Below are 27,584 nucleotides of genomic sequence, written 5' to 3' on the forward strand. Positions count from 1 at the left end.
ACTTAAATGCTATGTAAACAAAACTGATGCTTTTCACACTTGATTTCTTTCAACAACCTGTACATCCTTTAATATAACTTCAGCAAACATCACCACCACAGAAAATGTAACAAATGCCAAACTACTAGGAGTCAAATAGACAATAACTTAAACTTTTACCTGCGTAGCACTCAGGCAGTCAAGGAAACTCATGAAAAACCTTACCTCATTAACTCAAGAAAATCCTTAGCATCATCCTACCCTCACCCCTTCCCTTCTCTGCATCAACCATATTAACCAACATTCAAGCCACCCTACTACATGAATTAGAGGCAGCTTTAACGAAACAGCCATGTTTGCAGCTAATGCATCCTGCTGTACACACTGCTTAACACTAAAGAAGCTCAGCTGGCTAGAACTACCCAATTACCTTCACCTTACATTCACTCATCTTCAAATTGCCCACAAAATAATGTACAAACCATACATACATGGCCTTCTCTACAAGCCATCATTAAGCACTACTCCCCACCATGTTGCCTTCACTCAGGTAACCAATCTTGTAATACAGCTGGAGCCACACTGTACTCATCCTGTGTCACCAGATGGTGGACCTCCATGCTTATCCCACTAAAACATGACTGCCATGCATTACACAGGCTAAAGCAGCAGCTAGATTCCTCCTGACTCTGTTCTTGTTCACACCCTAAATGACTCTTTCTCTCTCCCTCTCAGATTTCTAGACCATCACCAACCCCTAACTTTCCATTTGTCCTGCCTTATCCTGTAAATGTAAATAAATTCTATCAATATTTATAACTCACTTTCCATCACTCCTTTATAAATGAAAATTGTATATTGCTGTATATGTAAATGTAACCTGTTTATTATTGTATACACTCCTACATAAATCAAGTTGTATTATGTTCCACTTTGACTGCATTACCTATTAGATGATTCTAAAACCCATTTCTACTGAAACTGATCCTTTTTTTTCCTCTGTAAATTCTTTGTAATGGAGTTTTTCTCTCCGGGCCTCCACTGAAAACGAGCCTGGAAGCCCAGTCAGACCATCCCGGTAAACCAAAGGTAATTAATAAATAAGGAAGTAAGTTAAATAAGTATTTAAATAAATAAATCAGTTAGTAATGATTACTGTGTTTTAATCAGCATAAGACCAGGAATCTGCAGGACCAAGATTTCCAGATGATGGTGAAGTGGTGGTAGTTAACCTTGCAGAAGGCCAGATATCTGTTAATTTATTTGCAATATGTTCTAAATATTCATAGTGCTGAAAACAACCCATCACTAAGAACCTGTAAATAACAACAACAACAACTAAGCTACTCACAATTAGAGCCTTAATGCACAGACGTTTGCATTTGGTGATCCATCCTAATTGTTTGCTGCAGGCCTAGTTAATTAGCAGAATTCCTGCCATGAAATCTAAATTAAGGTTGCATTTCACTCTTCAACATCCATATAAAATGTTTCATTGTGTAAATATTGCTATTTCTTCTCGGACACTGTGCAGATTGGTTATATTCTCTTATGACTCCTTTGTCACCATGGCAGTGATGTTGGCTTGCTAATAATAAAAATGTAAAACAAAGTAATTGGTATAGAGAGTATGTACTGATGATGATCTGCTGTTAGCTAGAACAGTGATATAATAGAAAAGTATCATTCGCTCTGCTTATCTAGTAGTTATGTCATAGTATGCTATAATAAATGTTTAGTCAATATTGCTTTTTTCTACTTTTTCTAATATAGGAAATCAAGGAAGTCCTAGAGAGGTACGTAAAGAAGCATTTTATCAAGTTCTTAATATTACTGCACACACAGGATTATGCCACCTTGATTATTAGTACCTTAGATGTGTCCTTTGTTTTCCTTACTGGATCATTCCACAGATTTTCAAAAGACCAAGCAGAAAATGAAAGCCAAAGTGTTGTGACCCACAATCTGAGTCTAGGGGTATACAAAGGCCCTCTGCAGTATGGTGTGTGGAAGGAGATGGAATCCATCCTTAATCCTAGTAAGTAAAACCATTTGTGCACAATTAGACTTCAACAAAACTTTTTTTCTGTAGCCTGTTATAATCTGCAGCTTTAGTTTTTATTTAATTGCCAATATTTCGATTACAATATTTTGGAAGTATTTCCCATTTTGTATACCTTATTTGAATGCCTTTCTAATAATGTTGAAGTTTGTCATGAAAGCAGAATAAGTATTCCTGAAAGACTGACTTTGCGTGTTTGCAGTTTTGAATAATTACTGTATGTGTAAGTGATTGCAACAGCAATGAGTAGCTAGTCTGTTTTCTTTGCTCAAGTTTGAATAATATTGCTTCATAAACACTGTTCCATTTTCCATTTGGTTACCACAATGTCCTGGCTCCTTGGCATAGTGGCGTAAAGCACGGAACATGACCTAGAGAACCATTTTTAATAGTAACTCAATCCCTTTAAAACCCTAGCATGAATGGTTTATGCTATCTGACTAATTCTGTGGGGGGGGGGGGGGTGTTCCCTTCATGCCAACCTACTTTTATGCAGATAGAGACTTGCATGATACCAGTTGCTGCAAAACTGGTTAATGTGGGCTTGGTAATTTGAGGGCAGTGATGTTATCCCTCATAAGTGTGTGGCTGAGAGTATAGTATGCCTTGAGCTGATGCAAGTGAACATGTCAGCACCAGGCTTTGCTGCACTGCCCTTCCATCTCTTCTCCTCAATACAGAGGATGTCCAGTTCCATGTAGTTCCGAGCTGTATCCTGTCAGTGAACGTATACAGAGTGTAGAAATCCTTAGTTCATATTTGGCAGGCTGATTGTTTTTACAACCAGCTTTCAGTCAACAGAGCTGTACCATGTAACCCTGACTGGGCAACTGGACACCGGCTGACCTTCAGTTTATTGACTTAGGACTGTGGGCCATATGACAGGCACACAAAGGCCAATATAGGTACATGGGTCCCATGTGTACTTTAGAGTAGACCAGGTCCATAGCCCCACTTATCACTGGTGAATAACCATGCCCTTTATTGTTGACATTAATCAGCATAACCAAATACCATTTTTTCCAGCATTGAGTGTCTAGCTCTGTGACAGCACTCAGTCTGTGATCAGTGTTCTCCTAACTATAGGATAGCCTGCAACACTATTAATGCTTAGTGCAGCTAGCCTACATATCTCTTCCCCAATAGGCACCACCTACAATCTTTACTGCTGTCTATGACTCCATTCAGTTTTTGGGTGAGTTTCAGCTGGAAATGGCTAGCTTGTTTTTGAGAGTTGGGAGGAACCCCACACAGATTGGAAGAACAGTTGACTCCATACAGGCTTTAGACAAAGGTTCCTCATGCTTGGGAGGCAAAGACCTTAACTGTTATGACAGCTCTGCTTTTCTGCAGACTGTATATACCATTGTTATAGCAAAGAGAACACTTGTCTAATCAACAATTTTTATGACATTATCACCTGGGTATTTTGACTGTTTTGAATCTGATGTGCTACGTCTGTATACTATATCTTGAGACTGGATTATTGCACATGGTCCCAGGAAATGAAAACTGGACCGGAGTGTCTGAAAATGAAAACTTTTTGGTTGAGTGTTTTCTGTTCTTGTTCTAGAATATATGGACAGTAGTCATGGACACTGAAGTGGTTCAATTGTGATTTTTTTTCTGCTTCAAAGTTTGATTGCGGTTTTCCTTTGTAGGTAGTATCTCATGTATTGAAACAACAAGGTAAAAGAAGCAGCTCCAAAAACCAAACGACAAGACCAGTAAAATCCGTTTATTCAGTATCTCATGTATTCACTGAGCTCATTGTTGAGGTTACTAATATTTTGTTAACTTGCTTCAAAACTGTACAGATCTTTTCCCATAGACATCATAGGCATTGTGTGTTGGCACCTAAAACCGCTGCTCAACAGAGTATGACACTGCTTTCAAGACAAGACGGAAGTTTTTCGTGAGTAGTCTGCTGAAGTATATTAGAATGTCTTCACCCGTGAAGTTTCCTTATTCTGAATTTGTTGGTTTTCAAAAGCTACAGCTCATATTTGATGAGTAGGCTACAGAATGCCTTGCTAAATTCAGGAATTGGACAGATCATTGCATTGCATAGATGGATAATGACTTCACTGGAGCAGATAGTGCTTAAAGTGTATTATATGGGCTACCCTGAAAGCCTTTGTCACAGCTGAGGCAATGCTGTGGTCATTGCTCTCAACCTCTTACACCCAGAATCTGGGACAAATCCAGAAATAGGAATAAATGCTTCAAATAAGGGACACTTTTTTTGTAAAAAAAAAAAAAAATGTTATTACTATTAACTTGGAAAAGTTGCCAAAAAAAGAGAATGTGAATTAACATGCATTTTCTCAAGTAAAAGAAGCCTGTAACTCTTCATTACTTGTTGAGTATAATATACATAACCTTTTCTCTCCAAATCAGAAGTTTTAGAATGGATTAGGAAACAAAACCTCAGACATCCATGAACATCAGTTCAGAGGTATGGGTGTGATGGAAATGAAGCTTGTAATCTCCCATGGTCCCTAGGGATATTATTATATTCTTGGTTCCCTTTATTTAAAATTCATTTTGCAATTAAGTGGTATTTCTTTATTCAGTCTCAAAGCTGGAGGTGGTACATTTTGTTGCACAGAAGATGCTTTAATTACCCCATGTTTATATCTTATCTAAGCCATCTTGTAGCACTGCTGCATATACTAGTCATGTAATAATACTGTCTACCTTAGTCTTGTCTGTATTTTGTAATCCAGAGTTGTCTCCCTGCTTTGACTTCAGAACTGAAAATTGCAAAGAAAAGAAGACATTTGCTCTTTGTATCCCATGTTATGGCTGAAAAGAATTCACAATGAAGGATCATTTATCTACACAGTTAATAATCCTGGGGTCTCATGTACTTCGATTTGTACTGAAGTCAGCGTTTTAGTTTCATTTTTTTGTATTCCCACCGCATCTCAAGGAAGGCACTTGGGGTAACTGTACATACAATTAACATCAAACTAGGAGCTTTAATAATTCAACTCTCAAGTCCTGAGTTCCTTTTGGTACACAAGATGCGAGGTTGGGAACAGCAAGATACTTTAGGCACGTCAGACCTGTGTGCCACTGTGCTAGTCTCTGCTTTCTGTTTTGTAGTGTCTGTTTCCTTGACTAAGTCGTATATTGACTCAATCAGAAAAGAAAAGTTGACTGAGAGGGATGGCTATACGCAGGACAGACTCAAGAGTGTGAATAGTGCTCGAGTTGGCGATGTATTCATGCAGAATTTCCCTTGCTGATGTGTATAAAAGCGATTCAGTCTACGAGTGTAGTGAGCGAGTCTGTGAGTCCCTAATTTCTGTCATAGGTTTCCCTGCCTGTATCCTTTTAACACTTGATTTTGTAGGACTGTAAAAGAGCAGGAATAAGAGTGCTGAGACCATGGCTATCAGTATGTACCTTTCATTCACAGGAGCTGTGGTACAACTGTCACCTGCTGTCCCTAGCTAAGATTCCCCTGATTATGTGTTAAAATATGTAATCCCAGATGCACATATATGCCTAACATTATCCTGGGTGTCAGTATCAAGAAATAACCTTTAAAATAAAAGCACTAAGCACTAAGTAATAAGCTAAGGTCTCAAGCAAATAAAAACTGAACATTTTAGTTACCTCTTTGCCATTGTTATCACAGTAATAGATTAAGGTCATTTACTGTTTACTTTGTGCTCATAGAAGAAATTACTTAGTTTGAAACAATTAATGTATTACGGAGTATAACAACATATAATGCTGAGGCACTGTGCGTGTGAACATTACATCAGTTACTTTCATTCTAGTGTGAGTTTAGGGAATGGCAGGGGTCACTCACTGTTTCCCAGGGAGGGAGTGATTGGTTTTCTGCTCTCTGAATACCAACACCCTCATTCCTCTGATTTGGAAGTGCTCAGCATGTGAAGTAGCTGTATGGATCACCTTATCTGGACATTGGATATAGGTGTCCACCATGGAGAAGGTGTTGGAAATCCAGGTGCACCTCATACTGCAGGTAGTAATGCTTATGTTGTTTTATTTCCAGTACTGTTATAAGTCACAGAAATGTGCAGTGTGTCAGCTTCCTAGCACTGCTGTCACGTATATGCTCATAGCATCAATGCTGTTTAAATTTGTGAGTGCTGCTGTTGGAGTGAAATAGACCATAAGCACTTGCAGCATTTATTCTGTCATCTTATTAGAGAGGAGTACCTGCTCATTCTTTCCCCCATGCAGCTGAGCCTTTGTCACTAGTAGTGTACTGAGTACATTAGCAGTACACTCAGTATGTTCGCCCATGTGTCTTCAGGCTGGCAACCAGCATTAGAATAAAATAATTTAATATAGCCAGAAATAGCTGTCAGAAGGTAATTTTTGGTAATAACTGGTAATTACTGTCACATATTTTACTGTCCTTCCAATTGTCCACGTCGAGTTATGCTATAGTGTTCCCATATTACACATGCACGCTTTCTGTCCCTCTCAGTTATGCTAATTGTGCCATCCCAGTAAAATGTCATGGGGTATGAAAATCTATATTTATTTTATTTTTATTTTACATTTGTTGACCGGGATAGTCCGACTGGATGCATGTCCATTTTCAGCGGAGGCCCGGGGAGAAAAGCTCCAAGGGTAAGCAGATACAGCATTACATAATACAAACAGACTATTTACAGAGATTACATAAGTAAGCAAGTTAAACAAGTTCCACAGATTACAGTTAGTCCTGAGCACAAATCAGGATTAAATTAAATTACACAGTAAACTGGTTAACAGATTTTTACACATTCGAGTTAGCCAGGCTTGATACATTGACATAGCCAGTTAAGTGACAAATGTTGTTTGAGTCTAGTTTTAAATTGACCTAAGGTGGAAAGTAAGGTAATATCAGCTGGAAGAGTTCCAGGATCTACTTACAGAGTTTGCAAAGAGAATCACCGGCTGTGTTATTAATTTTGCTAGTCTGAATTAGTAGTTTGTTAGAGGATCGAAGTGGTCTAGGATTGTTATAGGGGGTGATAATATTTTTAAGTGCAGGAGTATTGTCCGGATTACAGAGGATTTTATAGGCCATAATCAGTTGGTTATACTGGATTAGGCTAGGTGGTTCAAGCCAACCAAGCTGATTTAGATTGATGCAATGATGTGTCCTAAAAGGCAGCCCAGTGGCAAACCTGGCAATGTGGTTGTAGCAAATTGAGAGTTTGTTAAGGACAGTCTTGTTCAAATTTGAGAGTAGAGGGGGGATGCATACAGAAGGGTTGAAAGAAGGTGAGAGCGAGCTATGGCAATTTTAGCTAGAGGGGTTAGGAAGGCTTTTATTCTGTAAAGTGACCCTAGTTTTTTATTGATGGGTTTTGATAGTTTGGTTAACATGTAGGTCAAATTTGAGATTATTGTCTAATAGTTTTGTAGATGGGTCAGGGGAGATTATTGTGCCATCATTTGATTTTATGGTAAAGGTGAAAGTGGTAGACCTACGTGTTGGTGAAAATAACAGCATTTTAGTTTTTTTGGGATTTAGGATCAGACTATGTTCAGAAAGCCAGTTTTCTATTGTATTAAAGGTTGTCTGGGTAGCTGACCATAACTCTACCGGAGATGTGGCTGAGCAAATCAGAGTAGAGTCATCAGCATATTGGATACAACTGACTTTTTGGATGACAGTATAAAGGTCGTTAATGAAGATGGAGAACAGCAAGGGCCCTAGTATAGAGCCTTGCAGTACTCCGTGGGTGTTAGGTAGAAGGTTAGAGAGTTTGTTCTGCCAGAGGACAGCCTGCTGTCGACCATTCAGGTAGGACTGAAACCATTGGAGCGCTCCAGTATCTAGACAGAATGTTTGCAGGTTGTGGATTAAAAGTTGGTGATCAACCATATCGAATGCCTTGGAAAGACTGAGGATATATAATTATTGTTCTGATTATGGTTTATGGTGTTAGTAAAGGCTAGGAGGGCTGAAGTAGTGCTGTGATGAGGACGGAAGCCATGCTGAGTGTCTGCCATAAGGCGATTTTGGATTAGGGGGTGCATGAGTTGTCTATGAATACATTTTTCCATAATCTTTGCAAGTGGAGAGAGTATAGCTATTGGCCTATAATTGGAGAATTCAGTAGAGCTGCCTCCTTTGAAGTGGGATTACATAGGATATTTTCCAGATGGTGGGAATTTTAGCTTCTACTATGGTTCGATTGATTAGTATTGAGATGGGGTAAGCAATAGCATCAGCTGATTTTTGTAGGTACTCGGCAGGGAGTTGATCAGCAGAAAGTGTCATGGGTTTTAATTTTTTGGATAAGTGAAGTGGCGACTGGTTGGAAGCTGAACACAAGTAGGTTTCTAGGGGTGCTACTTTCTGGACCAGGGGAGCTAGGAGGTAATTGGCTAGCTAGGGCTTGAATTGTCTCAGTAAAGAATTGGTTAAAACTATCAGAAACCTCTTCAGGGGTTTTATCAATAGTAGCAGCAGGGATTGGGGTTGATGTTTGTCCAGGATGTAGTAGATTATTTAAACCTGCCCAAAACTTCTGAGGGTTATTTTGATTTACTGTCTGTAAATTACAGTAGTATTTTTTGTCTTGTAAAATTGATTTTTTGGTTTCGTTCCTGGATTGCCTGTATTTAATGTGATCTTGAGGGTCTTTAGAAGAACGCCATAAAGCCCATGCTTTGTTTCTAAGGGTAATTTTGAGTTTAGACTCTATAGAAAGCCATGGTGCAGTTTTTGCCTTGGTTTTCTTTGAACGAACAGGTGCATGCAAATAAAGGATCTCAAGGAATTTGTTGTTAAAGTATGCTACTGCTTCCTCTAAGGGGAGGTGTTTTAGAATAGACCAATTACATGAGTTTAGTTCTTGTTGGAATTTGGCAGGGTCAAAGTTTTTATTGTTTCTAACCTTTCTGAGTAAGGGTTGTTAGGAATTAATGGTTTTGTGCTTAATTACATATGTGAGAAGGTGATCACTTAGGCCATTAAGGAGGGTACCAGAGGTGTACAGTTGGGGGTGACTGAGTACCCAGTCAAGTACACTTTCTTTTTGGTTGGGTTTACCTATCCTGCTAGGGGTGGATATGATTTGTGTAAATGCATGCAGGTTAATATGGGTGGTTGGGGATTCTAAGGAACAGGTGCCCCAGTCTATGTTAGTCTCCAAGTAGTAGGGTTTCTTGGGGATAGTGACATGATATCCAGTACAGGATATCTTTAAATGTAGATATATTGTTACCTGGGGGAATGTACATACAGATGATATTAATGCATTTATTTTTATTAAGTTGCAATTTGGTGGCAAGAATCTCAGAGTTATTAATGAGGAGGTTGTATTACATCTATGGTGACATTCAACTCAGATTTATAGAGTACAGCTACCTCACCCCCCTTCCTCGAAGCACGATCCAGCCTGTGTATGTTGTACTTCATTGTCTTTAGCATACATTTCTGCCTGTGTCTCTGTCCCTTTCATCTGTATGTATAGGTTCAGAAGTAAAGGCTAGGCAATCAGTCTGCAGACTATTACATGGCTAGCCAATCTCCCGACAGTGACCAAAGGTGACAAACCCTGTACATTATGCCTGTGAAGTAAACATTTTAACCATTATCCCAAACCCATACCAAAGCTTTATATCTGTCTAACTCTGTTTGTCTGTCTGGCTATCTGTCTTTCCAGTAAGGCATACGTTTACCTGGAATATGGCTTCTGCTCAGTAGTCATAAAAACAATATCCACACACCAAACCAAGTAAAACTAAACCAGCAAAAAGCACGGACAGCACACGATAAGAGAAATAAAAAGCACAGATTTATTCCACAATTCCAGCCAGATATACGTAAGCGCTTTCGGCAGGTTCAAATAACCCGCCTTCTTCAGACAACCACGAATTTCCAAAACATTTATTATATACATTCATGTTAAAATTCATTAACCTATCAAAGTGAAGTGCATTCTACAATTGAATAAAACCATGACAACCTTAAAGAACTGAAAAGTAATGGTCTAAATGCCTTGTTGCATTACTAACCTTGAAAGTCAAAACAAGTTCTTTAAGAAACATTGAAATATTATGAACTTGAAACCTTGTCCATATATAAATACAAACAATTATTATATTCATTGATGCTTCATATTTGCATACAGTTGATATTATTATAAAACCTGTTAGGGTATTACTACTACTGAAGCCATGTACAAAGAGGGAACCCAAAGTTAATTTTATACATAAATTTTTGCAAACCATATCTGAAACTTCACTTTATACTACTGTTTGCAGTTAAAGCCTATAACTGTAAACACATATTATGTTAACAGAATTGAACAGAAAAATGTACAAAAAGGTTTGTTTTGCAATATTAATAAATTTAAACATTGGTGACCATTTGATGCCAATGTTATTAACTAAATTCCTCCACTCTAATGATGTTATGAATTAAAGCAGAGAAACTAATATAACAAATATAATGCCCACTTACAAGTAAAATACAATAAACAAGTAAATAATAAAAATGTACCTTGATATAATTTAAAAATGGCTCCTAGCAACTCATTAATTCTAGGTAATAGTTACATCTTATTATTGCAAATGCCATTTAACTTATTTTAACCCTATACGGGGTTTTAATAATAATTAATAAAAGTAGATATACTCATAATGAAGTTATGATTATGACTATAGTTGTTTACCTATTAAGAGATAGCCATTTTAATACGCATTTGATAGAAAGGCTTTCATTAATGCCAGGGGAGACATGAGCCCTGGTCCTGATCTGCCAAAGCAGTTCATCGATCTCTAGCAAAATCTGCCATGGCCCTCCTCTTAGATCAATCTCACGCTGTTGTAATCTGAAAAATGGAACCCATGGCCTGGGGACTCAAGGCAATGCCTTGCAAGAGCATTATTAACATCAAGTTTTTTGACAGCATATTGATGTTCGTAGATTCTGTTTTTTAGCCTTCTCTCGGTCTTACCGATATAGAAGGCTTTACAAGAATTGCAAATAGCTGCATAAATGATGGCTTTAGAATCACAATCATAATGCCCATTACACTTATATTCTTTCTCATTTATTGTGCATGCTGTTGTTACTCTAATGAATTTACATTGTGGACATACACCACATCTAAACATACCCCACTGTCTATTAGACCTACGAACTGTGTTTCTTTGAAAAATGCTCTTCAAATTTTCCCCCCTTCTGTATGTAATCTTGGGGCAATCCCCCAATACCGAACACAATGTTTTATCTTCCTTTATTATCTCCCAATTTTTATTCACAACTTCTCTGATTCTAAAAGAATCAAAACAATAAGTCTGTATAAAACTAGTATTGAATCTGTTGTTTTCACTTATAGAATTGATGTTACCTGAAGTTGTTGAGTGTAAATGATCATTCAAGTATTGTAGATCATTATTACTTTGGTCAGAGAGCAAGGGCATAAAGTGTCCAATCTGCCTTTTATTAGTGACTTCAGTTAAGATGTTAGATAGTAGTCGCTGGGGATAACCTCTGGCAATGAACATATCAAATAGGTTGTTACATTCTAAATGGAAGTCATCTGGATCACTCACCATACGGGCTGCCCTCACCATCTGACCCTTAACCACCGATTTCTTTTGGTGGTAGGGGTGGTTACTGGAAAAATGAAGAAAAGCATTAGAATATGTTGACTTCCTAAATATTTTACTTTTTAGCTTTTGTTTAGACGGATCTTTAATTAATGTGATGTCAAGATAATTAATCTCTGTGTCATCAAATTTATATGTGAATTCAAGAAAATCAGTTAGTTTAGTGATGTTCTCTATAAATGACGGGATCAGGTCACTATGACCTTCCCATATACAAAAAATGTCATCCTGGTATCGTGTATACCAGGAGACATGTTTTGAAAACAGTTCTTCTTTAAATAGGTAATTAAACTCCCAATGGGCTAGGACTGCGTTGGCAAAAGAACCCCCGCAGGGCGAGCCCATAGCTACACCCGAAGTTTGTAAATAAAACTTCCCCTCAAAGGTGAAGAAATTGTTAGACAATACAATTTCTAAGAGAGTTTCAATCAAATTGATGACATCATGATCAACATTTTTACGCAACATGAACTCTCTGACCCAAGCAAGACCAATTTGTTGGGGAATGACAGTATATAGGTCCCTAATGTCAATAGTAAGGAATAACATACTGTCATTATATATGAGGGTATTGATATTTTTGAGGAAGGACCAAGAATCTTTGCATATGTGCATTTCTGAGTTGATCAAAGGCTTCAGAATATTATCCACATACTTGGCACATCCCTGAGTAATAGACCCTCTACCATCTATTATTGGTCTAAATGAGGGCGAAGTAAGTCCTTTATGGAGTTTCGGGGTACCAAAAAAGAGTGGAATTTTTGGAGCTGGCATAGTGAGGTAGTTGAGAGTTTCAGTGTTAATGTATCCCTCCAAAAGTAAATCATAAAGCATGCTATTAATTTTTCTATAGGCTCCATTGATTTCATTGATAGATGAAATTTGATAAGCTGGTGACTCCAGATGTGCAACCAGGTACTCAGCATATTTATAATGGTCCATAAAGGCTAGACCCCCACCCTTATCGGGTTTCATAACCCTAATCTGACAATCTTTTACCATGTCTATAAAATCTTTTTGTAAGGGGGTAATATTGTACAGATTTTTTTGAGTACTATATATGGTTTGATTTCTAATAGCCCATAGGTCCATTTCGCAAATTTTTTCAAATGTTTGTAAAGTACCATATAAGGGTGGATTATAGGTACTAGCCACTCTAAGTAGACTACCAGCTGATGAATTATTACCCATTAGTTGGTTTAGATTTAATTTCCGTATGAAAACTTTCAAGTCAACAATCAGTCTACCTATATCCATGTTACGACCTGGGACAAAGGAAAAGTCCTTAGCTAAAAAATCAATGATATCTTGTGCAATATTCAGGCAAGTGTAATTGTATACTGTAAAGTCACCAGAAGAGCTTTTATACACAATTGGATCTATTCCAATGCGCTGCTCTTGTGTCATCTCCTGCGGCCACGTCTCCTGTTCGTTGAAGTGTTCTGTCTCTGAGGTTGAGGGCGAGAGTTGGCCCTGTAATTGTTGACCATCTGAAAATCCTGGTTGTCTAGATTGTTGTTGATACCAGGAAAGTCTGTGGAAACAGAGGGTAATTCGCCATCTGTTACCATAAAGTTGTTATTGTTGTTGTTATTGCCATTAAGTCTTGGACTACGTCTAACAGGTGGTCTATTATTACCCCCATTATTATTGATGTTGTTCGTAGTAGTCCTAGTTTGCTCAACATGAGAGAGATCAGTTGGTAAATAGGCTCCTGTTGGAATTTGAGCCTGTGTTAATTTCGGATAGGCTTCATTATTAGCATACTCTCTAATATCACGTGCTAACTTCTTTTTCTTGTTAGCAATCAATTTATCAATGCTAGCATTGATGCTAACAAACACTCTACAGTAGTCATGTTTATATTTAATAAAGTCAGCATGTGATTTAATATCAATTTCCAATAGCTCCAATTCATTTTTCAGCTTACTGATATCAGTATTATAATAGGCAATTAAAGCATGTAAAAACTCAAAACCTTGCCTATCAAAAAGCTCGATAAGCTCTTTGTAAAAAGAAGAAGACCCAGTTAGACCAGCCGGGAAGCGCCACTGGCGTAGCCCTTTGGGAACCACTTTGTTTCTTATACATTCTTCTAAATAGGCGGTCTCTAGCTGGAGCTTTTTAAATTTAAATAACTTTGTGTCCAGCATATCGATCTTAATGTCTAAGTAATTGTTTTCAGCCACGGAAGGTATTGTATTACCTTCCGTAGAATTGTTAACAGCAAAAAAAACGGTTATTATTTAGGAAGCTGTTTAAAGCAGGTATACCGTCAACCTGCTGGTTAGCTGAACCATACCTTCTGTCCTGTTCCGACGGTCCCGCTACGGTTCTCAAAGGTTGACTGACCACAGATGGCAGAGGTTGTTGCGGACTCCTGGCAGTCTCATCACTGCTGGTTTGTGGCAAAGAAACCAGCCTGGGTGAACCTTGTCCGTTGGGGATAGATCCTGCGTCGGAAACAGCAGTGGAAGAGCTGTTATTGATGTTATTGCAATGTCGAAACTGTTGTGGGTCAGCCAAATTTGAAAAGGCATTTACCTTCTGGGTTAAGGCATCCACTCGGTGCAAAAGCACCTCAATCAGCTGCGTTAGATTAGGCTGTGAGTCATTACTATCATGCCTTAAAACTCGCGGTGTTGCTGTAGGAAATGTGCTTCCTTCTCCGGTGTCGTCCGCCATAAAAACAATATCCACACACCAAACCAAGTAAAACTAAACCAGCAAAAAGCACGGACAGCACACGATAAGAGAAATAAAAAGCACAGATTTATTCCACAATTCCAGCCAGATATACGTAAGCGCTTTCGGCAGGTTCAAATAACCCGCCTTCTTCAGACAACCACGAATTTCCAAAACATTTATTATATACATTCATGTTAAAATTCATTAACCTATCAAAGTGAAGTGCATTCTACAATTGAATAAAACCATGACAACCTTAAAGAACTGAAAAGTAATGGTCTAAATGCCTTGTTGCATTACTAACCTTGAAAGTCAAAACAAGTTCTTTAAGAAACATTCGAAATATTATGAACTTGAAACCTTGTCCATATATAAATACAAACAATTATTATATTCATTGATGCTTCATATTTGCATACAGTTGATATTATTATAAAACCTGTTAGGGTATTACTACTACTGAAGCCATGTACAAAGAGGGAACCCAAAGTTAATTTTATACATAAATTTTTGCAAACCATATCTGAAACTTCACTTTATACTACTGTTTGCAGTTAAAGCCTATAACTGTAAACACATATTATGTTAACAGAATTGAACAGAAAAATGTACAAAAGGTTTGTTTTGCAATAGTAATAAATTTAAACATTGGTGACCATTTGATGCCAATGTTATTAACTAAATTCCTCCACTCTAATGATGTTATGAATTAAAGCAGAGAAACTAATATAACAAATATAATGCCCACTTACAAGTAAAATACAATAAACAAGTAAATAATAAAAATGTACCTTGATATAATTTAAAAATGGCTCCTAGCAACTCATTAATTCTAGGTAATAGTTACATCTTATTATTGCAAATGCCATTTAACTTATTTTAACCCTATACGGGGTTTTAATAATAATTAATAAAAGTAGATATACTCATAATGAAATTATGATTATGACTATAGTTGTTTACCTATTAAGAGATAGCCATTTTAATACGCATTTGATAGAAAGGCTTTCATTAATGCCAGGGGAGACATGAGCCCTGGTCCTGATCTGCCAAAGCAGTTCATCGATCTCTAGCAAAATCTGCTTTTAGAATCAGAGAAGTTGTGAATAAAAATTGGGAGATAATAAAGGAAGATAAAACATTGTGTTCGGTATTGGGGGATTGCCCCAAGATTACATACAGAAGGGGGGAAATTTGAAGAGCATTTTTCAAAGAAACACAGTTCGTAGGTCTAATAGACAGTGGGGTATGTTTAGATGTGGTGTATGTCCACAATGTAAATTCATTAGAGTAACAACAGCATGCACAATAAATGAGAAAGAATATAAGTGTAATGGGCATTATGATTGTGATTCTAAAGCCATCATTTATGCAGCTATTTGCAATTCTTGTAAAGCCTTCTATATCGGTAAGACCGAGAGAAGGCTAAAAAACAGAATCTACGAACATCAATATGCTGTCAAAAAACTTGATGTTAATAATGCTCTTGCAAGGCATTGCCTTGAGTCCCCAGGCCATGGGTTCCATTTTTTCGTATTACAACAGCGTGAGATTGATCTAAGAGGAGGGCCATGGCAGATTTTGCTAGAGATCGATGAACTGCTTTGGCAGATCAGGACCAGGGCTCATGTCTCCCCTGGCATTAATGAAAGCCTTTCTATCAAATGCGTATTAAAATGGCTATCTCTTAATAGGTAAACAACTATAGTCATAATCATAACTTCATTATGAGTATATCTACTTTTATTAATTATTATTAAAACCCCGTATAGGGTTAAAATAAGTTAAATGGCATTTGCAATAATAAGATGTAACTATTACCTAGAATTAATGAGTTGCTAGGAGCCATTTTTAAATTATATCAAGGTACATTTTTATTATTTACTTGTTTATTGTATTTTACTTGTAAGTGGGCATTATATTTGTTATATTAGTTTCTCTGCTTTAATTCATAACATCATTAGAGTGGAGGAATTTAGTTAATAACATTGGCATCAAATGGTCACCAATGTTTAAATTTATTAATATTGCAAAACAAACCTTTTTGTACATTTTTCTGTTCAATTCTGTTAACATAATATGTGTTTACAGTTATAGGCTTTAACTGCAAACAGTAGTATAAAGTGAAGTTTCAGATATGGTTTGCAAAAATTTATGTATAAAATTAACTTTGGGTTCCCTCTTTGTACATGGCTTCAGTAGTAGTAATACCCTAACAGGTTTTATAATAATATCAACTGTATGCAAATATGAAGCATCAATGAATATAATAATTGTTTGTATTTATATATGGACAAGGTTTCAAGTTCATAATATTTCGAATGTTTCTTAAAGAACTTGTTTTGACTTTCAAGGTTAGTAATGCAACAAGGCATTTAGACCATTACTTTTCAGTTCTTTAAGGTTGTCATGGTTTTATTCAATTGTAGAATGCACTTCACTTTGATAGGTTAATGAATTTTAACATGAATGTATATATAATAAATGTTTTGGAAATTCGTGGTTGTCTGAAGAAGGCGGGTTATTTGAACCTGCCGAAAGCGCTTACGTATATCTGGCTGGAATTGTGGAATAAATCTGTGCTTTTTATTTCTCTTATCATGTGCTGTCCGTGCTTTTTTCTGCTCAGTAGTATAATCGGCTTTTTTCCATTACAGCACACGTGCAATAAGTTTGTTTTTGTAATATATCACCAATGTATTATATGTATGCAAAGTCCGTTATAGCGGTTAGAGTGTTATTTATAAGTGAAACAGAACGATTAGGGTATGAAAACATGTACCTTTCATTGTAAACTTTAATATTTAGCTGATGTACTTTCTGTTTTATGGCAGTTCTAAATTAATAATAATAATTATAACTTTTATTTTTTTTTCAGATGTCTTCAATCTTTCCTTGGACCCTGAGACAGCACACCCTAATCTCATTCTGTCTGAGGACATGACTAGTGTGAGATATAGTATCCTTGGACAGCGGCTCCCTTACAATCCTAAGAGGTTTGATCCCAGACTCTTTGTGCTGGGATCACAGGGATTCACATCAGGAAGGCACTACTGGGAGGTGGTTGTAGGGGACAAGATTGTCTGGTTTTTGGGTGTTGTCAAAGAGTCCATCAACAGGAAAGGAAACTTCATCATGAACCCTGAGAATGGATACTGGGGTGTCTGCAGGAGTGGAAATGCATATACGGCAAGTGAATCATCAGAAAAGCTTCTCAGCCTGAGTGTGAAACCCCAGAGGATTGGCACATACCTGGACTACGAGGGGGGACAGATGTCGTTTTATAATGCTGATGGCATGTCCCACATCTACACCTTCTCCGATGCCTTCAATGGGATACTCTACCCTTGCTTCTGTCCTGGGTCTAACACAGAGCCCCTGAATATGTTTCACTTGAAATTATAGTTGATATTGGAAAGCTTTAATGTGCTGACACAAGATGTCAGGTGTTTCTGTTCCATGGAGTGTAGATGTATAAATTCATCATAAAGAATGAAAAATGAGAGAACTACTTTTATTGGATGATGTCATTATTATGAGTAGATTGTATTAAAAATAGCAAGTTTGAAGGTAATGGAATCAAGAGCAAAGTGCCTTTTCAGAAGATACTCCTGTTAAACCTTTTAGGAGTTTCATAAAGTTTTATATTAGTCTTAATGTAAGTCAAAGTTTTGAAACTGAATTTAGGATGTGCACGAAGTACATATTAAAGGTGATGTTTTGACATGAATATTACTGCTGATAGTACATGAACAATATAAGTACTTATAAGTACTTTAGTTTTCAGAGCTGATTTTTTTTTTACAAAATCTGAAGGTGAATTTTGTAAAAGCAAACTCTAATTCTAACTTGTTGGTGTTTTTAACCGCCTTTGTTTTGCTGATAACATCAAATTCTTCCTCAAGCTATCTTTACACCACTAATTAGATTAGAGCCACATGTTATAGTAGATTCTGATACTGCACCCTGTTGGATGTAGTAAACACTCAAGATTTAAAAGCATGGGCTGCCCTAGCACTAAAAAGTTTCAACATCTGCAAAAAACACCTCTTCACACTCAAAGAATGGATTCTACTTGTATTGTCATTCAGAAAGGAGTATCACTGGTTATTTTATATAAAAACTAATTTAAATGGGCTGATGGTCTGCACTATCAGGTGATGTGATGGTGCAGTCTGGTCAGTGATGACAATCTGCATGCAGTAGGCATTGGTAAGGGTAGGCGTCATCCATCTGTTATGTTTCCCTTTAATATATACCACATTAAGTTTTGGGTGTATTATGTTATAAGTTGATAATGCTTTAGTCCTATGATGCCAGTTCCATTATAATTAAACAGAACGTTAAATATGAATAATTGCATTGTTTTCTTATTGCTTTATATTACATGGACTGAGCCAATTATATTCTGAAATCTAGGGAAAATGTACAGTTCATATAAAACAACCTAGTTGTAACCAGCTTTGTAATAGCAAGTTGCTTGTGTATAAACCTGACTTATTAGATGAAGCTTTGCATGTGGTGCTGTTCCATGCCTGTAGTCACCACAGAACTCTATGGAAAACTACAGAAGTGTAACTGACTTCCTGCCATATCACACTGAAGTACCACTACCCTTCCCCGATTTTTGGAATTATCTCGAATGCTGGCTCAGATTTTTGTTGTACCCCCTTAAATGTTTTGATTTTGAGAGACAGTTGTGAAGATTACAGTAAGCTATTTATATTTGACAAAAATTCTAAAACTTTTTAGTCTTCAGAAAATGCATGCTAAGGCACATTATATTGTCAAATCACTACCAATATTTCAAATATTCCTTTTGAGACTTTTGTCCCTTAATACTTATGCTTTATTCATGATTCTTGAGGTAACAGATTCAGAGTTGGTTAACAGCTTTAAAAATTTGTGCCATCACATTTTGTAACCAGCTTGTACTTGGGTATAGCTACAACTTTTCATGTATTTTAAAGAATTATGATATGTTCTCTTCTAAAATGTCTTGAATACATTTCAAGGACACAATACATTTGTTATAACTGGAGACTCAATTATAATCTTGTCTGTTCAACATGAAATTATTGTGAAAGAATTAGACACTAATGAAATGGACTTTATTTACAGTCAGGGCTTGTTTAAGATTTGTAAGCATAGCTATTTCCTCTTGGAAAAACATGTTAAATCTAGCAGAAATACTTAGCCAGACTTACTAAAGTTCTAAGTTGTATTTCTGTTAAATACAAAGTTATTACTTAATTGGTTTTAGTCTTATTAGAATTTGATGGGCAAAAAATAAGAACCAGTATTTGGTTTAATCCAGGACATGCTGTCATCATTTTGTCAGTCAGTGGTGGATACAAAGCCAAACTGTTTAATCAGCAGTGAAATTATAGCAGATTTGGAGACTCCTTGGACCTGACCACTGTCTTATGGAATCTGGCCCCTTCTTTCACATGACAAGTTACTTGCTGGCATGAGGGATTTAACATCTCTCCACAAACTAGAATTTAATTAAATCAGGCACAGAATATAATGTGTGATACATTTTTCTAAACTATGTACCCCACATTAGGAAAATTCAGGAAGAAACAATATTAATACAGGTTTCCAACAGACTCATTTACTGAAAAAAAATTGTCTGTAGTATATGTGCCCTACTGCTGGATTTTGACAATAGTATTGAAGTAGCACTCACTGATCATGAGGGAGACAAGTCTTTATATAATGATGCTTTGGAAGGTAATACTAAGAAATCCATAGCTAGTCTGTAGTCTGGAGGCTAAAATGAACCGAGACCAGATATTTATAGCCCTCTGGTAAGAAGGAAGACCTTGATCAAGTTATTGGTGCATACAAGAACTTCGATCTGTGATCACTGCAGGAAAAGGCTATAAATTTTGGGAAGTACATAATCAAAAACCAAACAAGGAGATGGAAGTGCACTGTAAATACAACAAGGAAACAGAATAAGTGCACACACAGTGGAAGCCACAGAAGATAATCTAAAAATGGTGCCTCGACTTTATTAAAACGTATAAAAATTGTTCAGTGAGACACGAGCACGTAAACACTTTTGTCTTGACTTGCTCTTCATGACTTCTTCAGAACTAATCCAGTCAACATCCCCATCCCAAATATACCACAGATATCATCATGCGATATTGTCACATGACCACATATTTTTAAAGAAAACCTAAAATCTTCCATAATATTGTGTGTACCAAATGTCAAATTATGTGCATGTCTACTACTAAAAATAGCATCATGTGATATTGTCACATGACCACATTTTTTTAAAATATTAAAACAAATCTTCCACAGTATAATACATGTACTGAATGTCAACTTATGTATAAATCCATAAAATGACATAAAAAATCCATTAAATATAATTGCACTCACAGAAATCATATTTGATGTTCTTATAAAGATTTTTATAAACTTTGAAACCTTTTTAATAAACTTAACATGACCCCCACCATAGAAATGGGAAAGTACATAAGTTAGTTTTGCAGCCCACATTTTGAAAACTGTATTTCATAGTTTCATAGGTAGGTACTAGGCTATTGGCCCCTTGGCCTATATAAGCCTAGCCAAAAAGGTACCCTGGCTTTTGCCACCCAAGAAAACTATTTTTTCTTGTGCCCTTGTCGAGCAGAGCCCAAAAGTGATCCCTGGGGTGAATTTCCCATTTCCCATCCAATCATCTAGATTTTTTTTGGAGTGTTAATGAGGAGCTTTGTTTGATATAGATAGGTAGTTTGTTCCAGAGTATGGGAAGTCTCTGGGACAGGAATCTATCCCTCCAGCATGTTCTGTTTATTGTGGTGACAAGGTTTAGGTCCCTAGAGCATGTAGCTCAGAGGGATTGGGATTTCTTTAAATGGAGCATGCCCAACAGCTCTGGGTTTGACATTGCTTTGTATGTTAGGCAGAGATCGCCTCTGAGTAGGCGATATATGACAGAGTAAAGCTGGAGAATTTGAGACTGTCTGCGTAGGGCATCTGCTTGAGGCCAGTAATTCTCTTTGAGGTATTTCTACGGCCTTTTCAGTTGATGTAGATGTCTTGTGAGGTACATACCAAAAGGGGCATTGTACTCTATAATGGCTCTGAGTGATGAGTAGAGAGGAACAATGACCTCTTTTTTTTTTTTTTTTTTCCCTGGATGAGAAACCTTGGCGAGATCTAGATAGGTTGTGTGAACCACCTTACCCTCATCTACGGCTTTGGTCACTTGCTTCAAAGAAGTCTATCAGGCTTAGGAGACATGATCTGCCTTTTACAAACCCGAAGTGTGTGGGGTCCAAAGTTTGGAGATTACTAATGTCTTTGTTTATAGGTTCCATGATGATATGTTCCATGGCCTTGCAGACCAGGCTCACCAGGCTAATGGGGCAAGTAGTTCCTGGGGTCTGTGGTGGATAACCTTTTGTGGAGTGGGATAATTGTTGCTGTGCACCATTCAGTGGGCACAAAGCCTGAGCTGAGGCTATGATTGAACATGGTACTTGGGTGGGGTGCCAGTTCATTCTGTAATTCATGTAGAATGCAGCCTGGGATGTTGAATGCAGCCCGGGATGTTGTTAGGTCCCACGGATGCTTTGTTCTTGGCTTTGGAGAGTGTGGCTTTTACCTGTGCAGCCATGATTACAGGAACTTTGCATTCTTCCGGTATAGAGATTGGCCCTTTGGGGGTGAGAAGTTAGCACTGAACCCATCTGCCAGGATGTTGGCAATATCCGTTGGATCTGTGTATTTAGTGCCATTATGCTGTAACTCCAAGCAGATCTTGAGTGTTGCCATTGAGATTCTTGACATAGCTATAGAATGCGTTCTGGTTGTCTTTAGAAATGGTGGCAATTTTGTTTTTGTAACTAGCTTTGGAGGATTTTATGAAGGATCTCAGCTTTTTTTTTTGCAGCAGCAGTTTCTTTCTTCTGTTGTAGAGTTTGTTTATGGCAGGGGACCACCAGATAGGCTTCCTTTTTTTGGAAGATAGCATCTTTGTTCTGTTAAGGATAGCATGATCCATGCACTTGTGTAAGTGTTTATAAAGTGCATTTGTGTAGGATTCAGCAATCGTACATCTATTGTCTATCTGCATGGGTGTCGTGAAGTTTGCCACTTCTCTCTTAAGAAGCGTGAAGTTGGCTTTGGAGAAATTTTTTACGATGTTTTCCCTAATGGGGATGGGGGAGGGATGTGGATGTCTAGGGTGATTAGCTTGTGGTTGGATCTGACCAACGAGGAATTGATCTCTGGTGTGTAACCTGTCGCCCATATTGGTAATGACCAGGTCTAGGATATTGCTTCCCCTGGTGGGGTGTAGATAAGTTGATCCAAGGCATTGGAATTTATGAATTCCAGAAAACGTTGAGCAAAAGATTTGGTACATGAGTTTTCCCAGTTAATGGTGGGATAGTTGAAATCGCCCATTATTAGGGTGTTAGATTGTACCCTAATATTTTCCAGTGTGTCAAGAAATGAGGAGTGGGAATCCTGGGGCATGGTGGGGGATCTGTAGCAAGCTACAATTTGGATTGCGGTCTTTCCCAGAGTTAGTTGCACTTGAATAATCTCGTATGCATTATGCTGAGCAACTAGCCTGGAGGTGTGGATATCCTTAATGAATATGGACACACCTCTGCCTTTAGTGTTTTGGTCCAAGTTAAGTGGCCAAAAGGTGTGGTATGAATTATATAGCCTGGTAATGCAGGGGTGCTCTATGGAGCCTTGAACCAGGTCTCTGTCACTGCACAGATGTTGATGTTCTCCATTTTAAGAGTGCCTCGATTGAGTGCATTTTGAGATTTAGACTTCTAACATTGAGTAGCATTACCCTCAGATTTTGCTGTATTTACAGTTACATCCTCATGTCCTGGGGGTTACTGGCATCCAACTTTAACTGCAATATCAACACCTTAAATTTGAAGGTAGTTTCCCTGGCTTCTCCCTAGGATTGTGGGGAACTTTTTCCAAGATGCCAAATTAAAATTTTCTGAAATCCGTGCAGCTTAAGTGTTGATATAGGGCATTGATAACATTACATCTACTATGTCATAAAAGTTTTCATATATCCTTCTCCTGGAGGTTCTTTCCATCCTGCCCACATAGTAAGATGAGCACTTATAGTATTTGGCAATATATATAAACCAGTGGTTAGCACCATTTCCATCTTGCAGTTTTGGGTGGTCCAAGATTAACACACCTTTGAGAAGAACAAGGCAAGAGTTGCATTGCCTGTCATAAATCACAATCCCCCGGATTCACGAATCCTCCATGTCTTACTCGGAGGCTGCAGTTGAACGGTATGATGTCAGCGTGCCATGAATATGCATGAGGGCATGCTGACTCAACTGTAAGTCTTACACGGACCGTGTAAGAAAGCAGGGGGCGTGTCCAACTGCCGAGCAGTCTAAATATTCATGCCCCTGCAAATGTTTAAAATAAAAGCAAATAAACAAGAGCAAGTCCGCTCAAATGTCCCTGCACCCAACACCTCACTGTCTGATATTGTAAACCCCCATCACAGTTCTAAAACGCATAACATTAATTTTTTTTTTAATTCCCAAAATAGCTGCCCGTATTTGCGCATGTGTGCGCAGGTGTGCCCATTGCTTAGGTACAGTTAGCAATTCTGACATAGAAGAGCATAAGAAAGAATGTTTATGCAAAACACACCAAATAGCAACAGCGTAATGGTAGAGCGTTTGCACAAAGAAGAGGTATAGAGTCCCACCACTCCCTTTCGTATTTATTTTTTAAATCAGTATATGGAATAATACCTGACATATATGTTTAAACATAACTAAAAAGCAGTGAAATGGCCAATGCATCAGTGAACAAAATAAATTAAGGATCCCAATATAAAATTGCCTGCAGTTAACCAGTGCTTCACCCAGCGCAATAGTCGCCCATAGTTCAATAGCACTTCACCCAGCGCAATAGAGTTGCCCATAGTCCAATAGCACTTTACCCAGTGCAATAGAGTTGCCCATAGTTTAACAGAGCTTTACCCAGCGCAATGTGTTTGTGCCGTGCCAACCAGGGCACCGTAGGAGCAATGTAGAGCAAACTTGCTTAAATGCAGCCACACCCCCTTGCCTATCTGGACAGTATGAAAATAAAATGAATGACCAGGTTCGAACCCAGGACTCTGTGCATCAGAAGCAAAGCAAAGTACAGAACCACTAAGCCATGATAACATAGGGGAAACAGCCACTGTTAACATTCATATACTTACGAATGGTAGTTTAACCATTACTAAGCAGGTCTGCAGTCAGCTGAGAATTTTACAAAACTGCCAATCACAAAAAAGTGCAGGAAATGCAGCATATTTAAGCCCCACAGGTGGGAATACACGCCATAACTGATTGTAGCTCACATCTGCAGTTAGAATGTCTGGTATCTGAGAGGGAACACGCTTCCAAGCGCAACGTTGGGGCATCGAGGAGTCGAAAAACATGGTTTGGTTCCTTGTCCACCGTCATGAGTCAAGACTCCTGCAGGGCCAGTTCCAAGGGATGGAGTACAAGGCAGAGGCTTGGAACTGGTTAGCTCATGACCTCACCAGTGCCACAGGCGTTCCTCGGACTGATGAGCAGGTTCGTCACCACCATGCAGACCTGAAGAGACGAAAGCAGGACCGCCTGAACCAATGGATACAGGAGGCCCATGGGATGTGGGAGGCCCCATAAACTGAGTAAGTAGCCATGGAATGTAGTATGTAAGAATTGATAATGGAGTATGTATAATGGATAGGTATGTCTCAATATCCCTTCATTTACTTTAAAGCTGCAGGTGACCGTGCCGCGAATCAGCAAGCCTATGCTGATAGGCTGCTAAGGTTGTGCCACCAGGCAGGTTAGTGATTATTCTGCATGTATTGTTATATAAAATATGGGAGAGAGCATGAAAGAAAGTGTTTTAGTCCAATAATACAGCCATAAAATTGCCTGAATAAGTCCTCTGCATGTACTGTCAGATAAAAACGTCAGAGAGGCAGAAAAAGAGTGTAGTAACCTATTAAGAAAGGTAACATGTTTGGAATAATATCTCTGCAGGCACTGTCATATAAAGTAAGTGAGTGAGCCTGAAAAGAGTGTTCTAACCCATTAATAAAGGTATAATATGTCTTGAACATGTCTGCCATATACACCGTTAAAACAAATAAAGGAGTGAGCCTGTGGAAAAGTGTGTAATGTCATTAATAAAGGTCTAAAACCCAGAGTGTGTTTGTGTCACAGAGTTTGAAATGTTGTTGTACCCTTGCATTATACAAACAGTACTGTTTGAAAAGGTGCTGGCAACCCAGAGTTGTGCAGTCCCATATAAAGTGGGTGATGGAAGTACTAGTAGCTGTGAAACATATATACAGTCCACAACAGTCAGTTACTGGCTGGCATGAATAAGTAAATCTGGCACACATGTAGCATGTTATTTTTCCCCAGAAATGTGAGTGTGTGTCAAATACAGGGTTCTGTACAAATCAAAGTGAAAATGTCATGTGAAAACATCCCAGATATGTAGATAAAGAAATATAAATGCAATCAAGAAATACGTAGTAGTAACACCTGCATCCTGGACAGTTAGTATGTCAGATATAGGTCGGGTATATATTGAACTAGCCAAACCCATTACACAACCTAATGTGTGGTGGCAAGTGTAGTAATACATGTAGGGGATATACACTTGCAGTCAGTAGGAATGTAGTGTAGACGAAAAGGTAATTATAAGATGTTAACCAAGGCTTTTTGCACACCCTACTGCATGTGCATAAACCATGCAATTCCACACCTCAATGGGTATGTGTAATCTTACATATTTGTTGGGACTTGAACCTCAGCACTGAAATAAATAGGACATGCTGGAGGGACAAATTCATAACCCAGAGGCTCCCTTCACTCTGGAATAAAATCCCAGTCCAGGTTGGGCAGAGTCCCTCATTGACTCTCTTCAAGAGAAATCTTGATGAGTGGATGGGAGATCATAGGTTTAACCCAGGTATCACTTCTGTGTCACTGTTAGACAGAGGCACAGTATACTAACTTCGAAAAAGGGCATAGCAAAATTAATTTAAAATGGCGAAAGCCAAACGCACTCTGGCTAGGCTTATAAATGCCGTAGGGCAGATAGCCTAGTATGAACCTATGACATATGTCCTATTCTATAAATATTTGCATTCACATTGTTGCATGTGCCCTGTTTAAACACCACAATCATGGTGGCCTGTTGCTACCAAACATCCCTGCATGCTGTTGGAATATCCACTGTGGTTCAATATATGCATGTGTTATGCTTGCTGTTCAACTGTTGTAACCTTGGTGTGTTGGGTTAATGGGAATATTATTGCATGCTGTTACAACTAATCTGGAATGCTGTTTTGCTTATGTTGTAATTAAACTCACCTAATCACAGAATATATGGGAAGGCCGGTCCCAGCGGACCCACCTGTCCCTCCTCAGCTGGCGAGTGCACCTGGCACCAGCAGGTCCGGTGCCCAGCCCGGGCTCCCCTCCTCCATTGGTCCTGTGCCACCTTTGGGTGGAAGTGCTGCAGGGGATGGGGCTCATCCTCCCCTTGCAAGCGTGGGTAGAGAAGGGCCACCTTTCACCCTTCGAAGGGTCCGGGTTGTGGTGCGTAGGGAGATCCAGCAGTCAGTCGTTGATCCTACGCCAGCTCAAGGTGAGAGTGGTGCGTCTCACGGGTGAGCCTGCCCATCCTACGCAGCCCCCAGCACAGCCACCCTCGGGGCTGTGAAGGTTCAGTGGTGACTGCCCATGGGTGGGGATCTGTTCCACTGTTACCATCTGTGGGCTCATGGGCTTGCGATTTCCAAACATCCGACCCCGTCAATTGTGTTCACCCACCCCATGTGTCATACACTGCCCCTGTATGTGTCTTGTCTGTTTACCTTCCTAACCTACCTCCCCGGACATACCTACTTCCTGTACCTCACTTCCCACTCTGTCTTTTTTTTTTCAGGTGAATCTGTACCCACAAAAAAATTATGCCCCATACATAGCTGCCCATTTCGCACACATGTCCATTGGACATGTAAGCTGATAATTAGAATTGGCAGTACAACATACTTTGTTGTCCTCACCCCTCTCCTAGGGGTGGAAGGTTTCAAACTTCACTCCAAATTCATTGCATATGCACAGCTGTTGCTGTTAAAGAAATGGGCAGCTATGGACCTTCCCTACACCCGTCCTGCACATCCCAAGCTTGTTTACCTACTGTCTGT

The 27,584-nt window shown here is 38.5% G+C and overlaps 1 protein-coding gene across 1 annotated transcript; it reads left to right on the plus strand.

Moving 5' to 3' along the window:
* The first annotated feature begins 1,701 nt into the window (after positions 1 to 1,701).
* LOC122813689 (zinc-binding protein A33-like) lies at positions 1,702 to 18,536 on the plus strand. Its single transcript, XM_044086145.1, has 3 exons — positions 1,702 to 1,775; positions 1,893 to 2,017; positions 17,217 to 18,536. Exons 2-3 carry the CDS (start codon positions 1,996 to 1,998, stop codon positions 17,741 to 17,743), a joined length of 549 nt encoding a protein of 182 aa, XP_043942080.1. The 5' UTR covers positions 1,702 to 1,775; positions 1,893 to 1,995; the 3' UTR covers positions 17,744 to 18,536.
* Positions 18,537 to 27,584: the final 9,048 nt, after the last annotated feature.

The sequence above is a fragment of the Protopterus annectens genome, chromosome 10.part0 (assembly GCF_019279795.1).
Source record: "Protopterus annectens isolate FY-2018-M chromosome 10.part0, PAN1.0, whole genome shotgun sequence".
Classification (NCBI taxonomy): Eukaryota; Metazoa; Chordata; order Ceratodontiformes; family Protopteridae; genus Protopterus; species Protopterus annectens.

Bases quoted from the DNA above. Each gene is read 5' to 3' on its own strand.
- LOC122813689 (XM_044086145.1), top strand. From the start codon at position 1,996: ATGGAATCCATCCTTAATCCTA. The intron at 2,018-17,216 runs GTAAGTAAAACC...TTTTTTTTTCAG, and splicing joins GGAATCCATCCTTAATCCTA to ATGTCTTCAATCTTTCCTTG.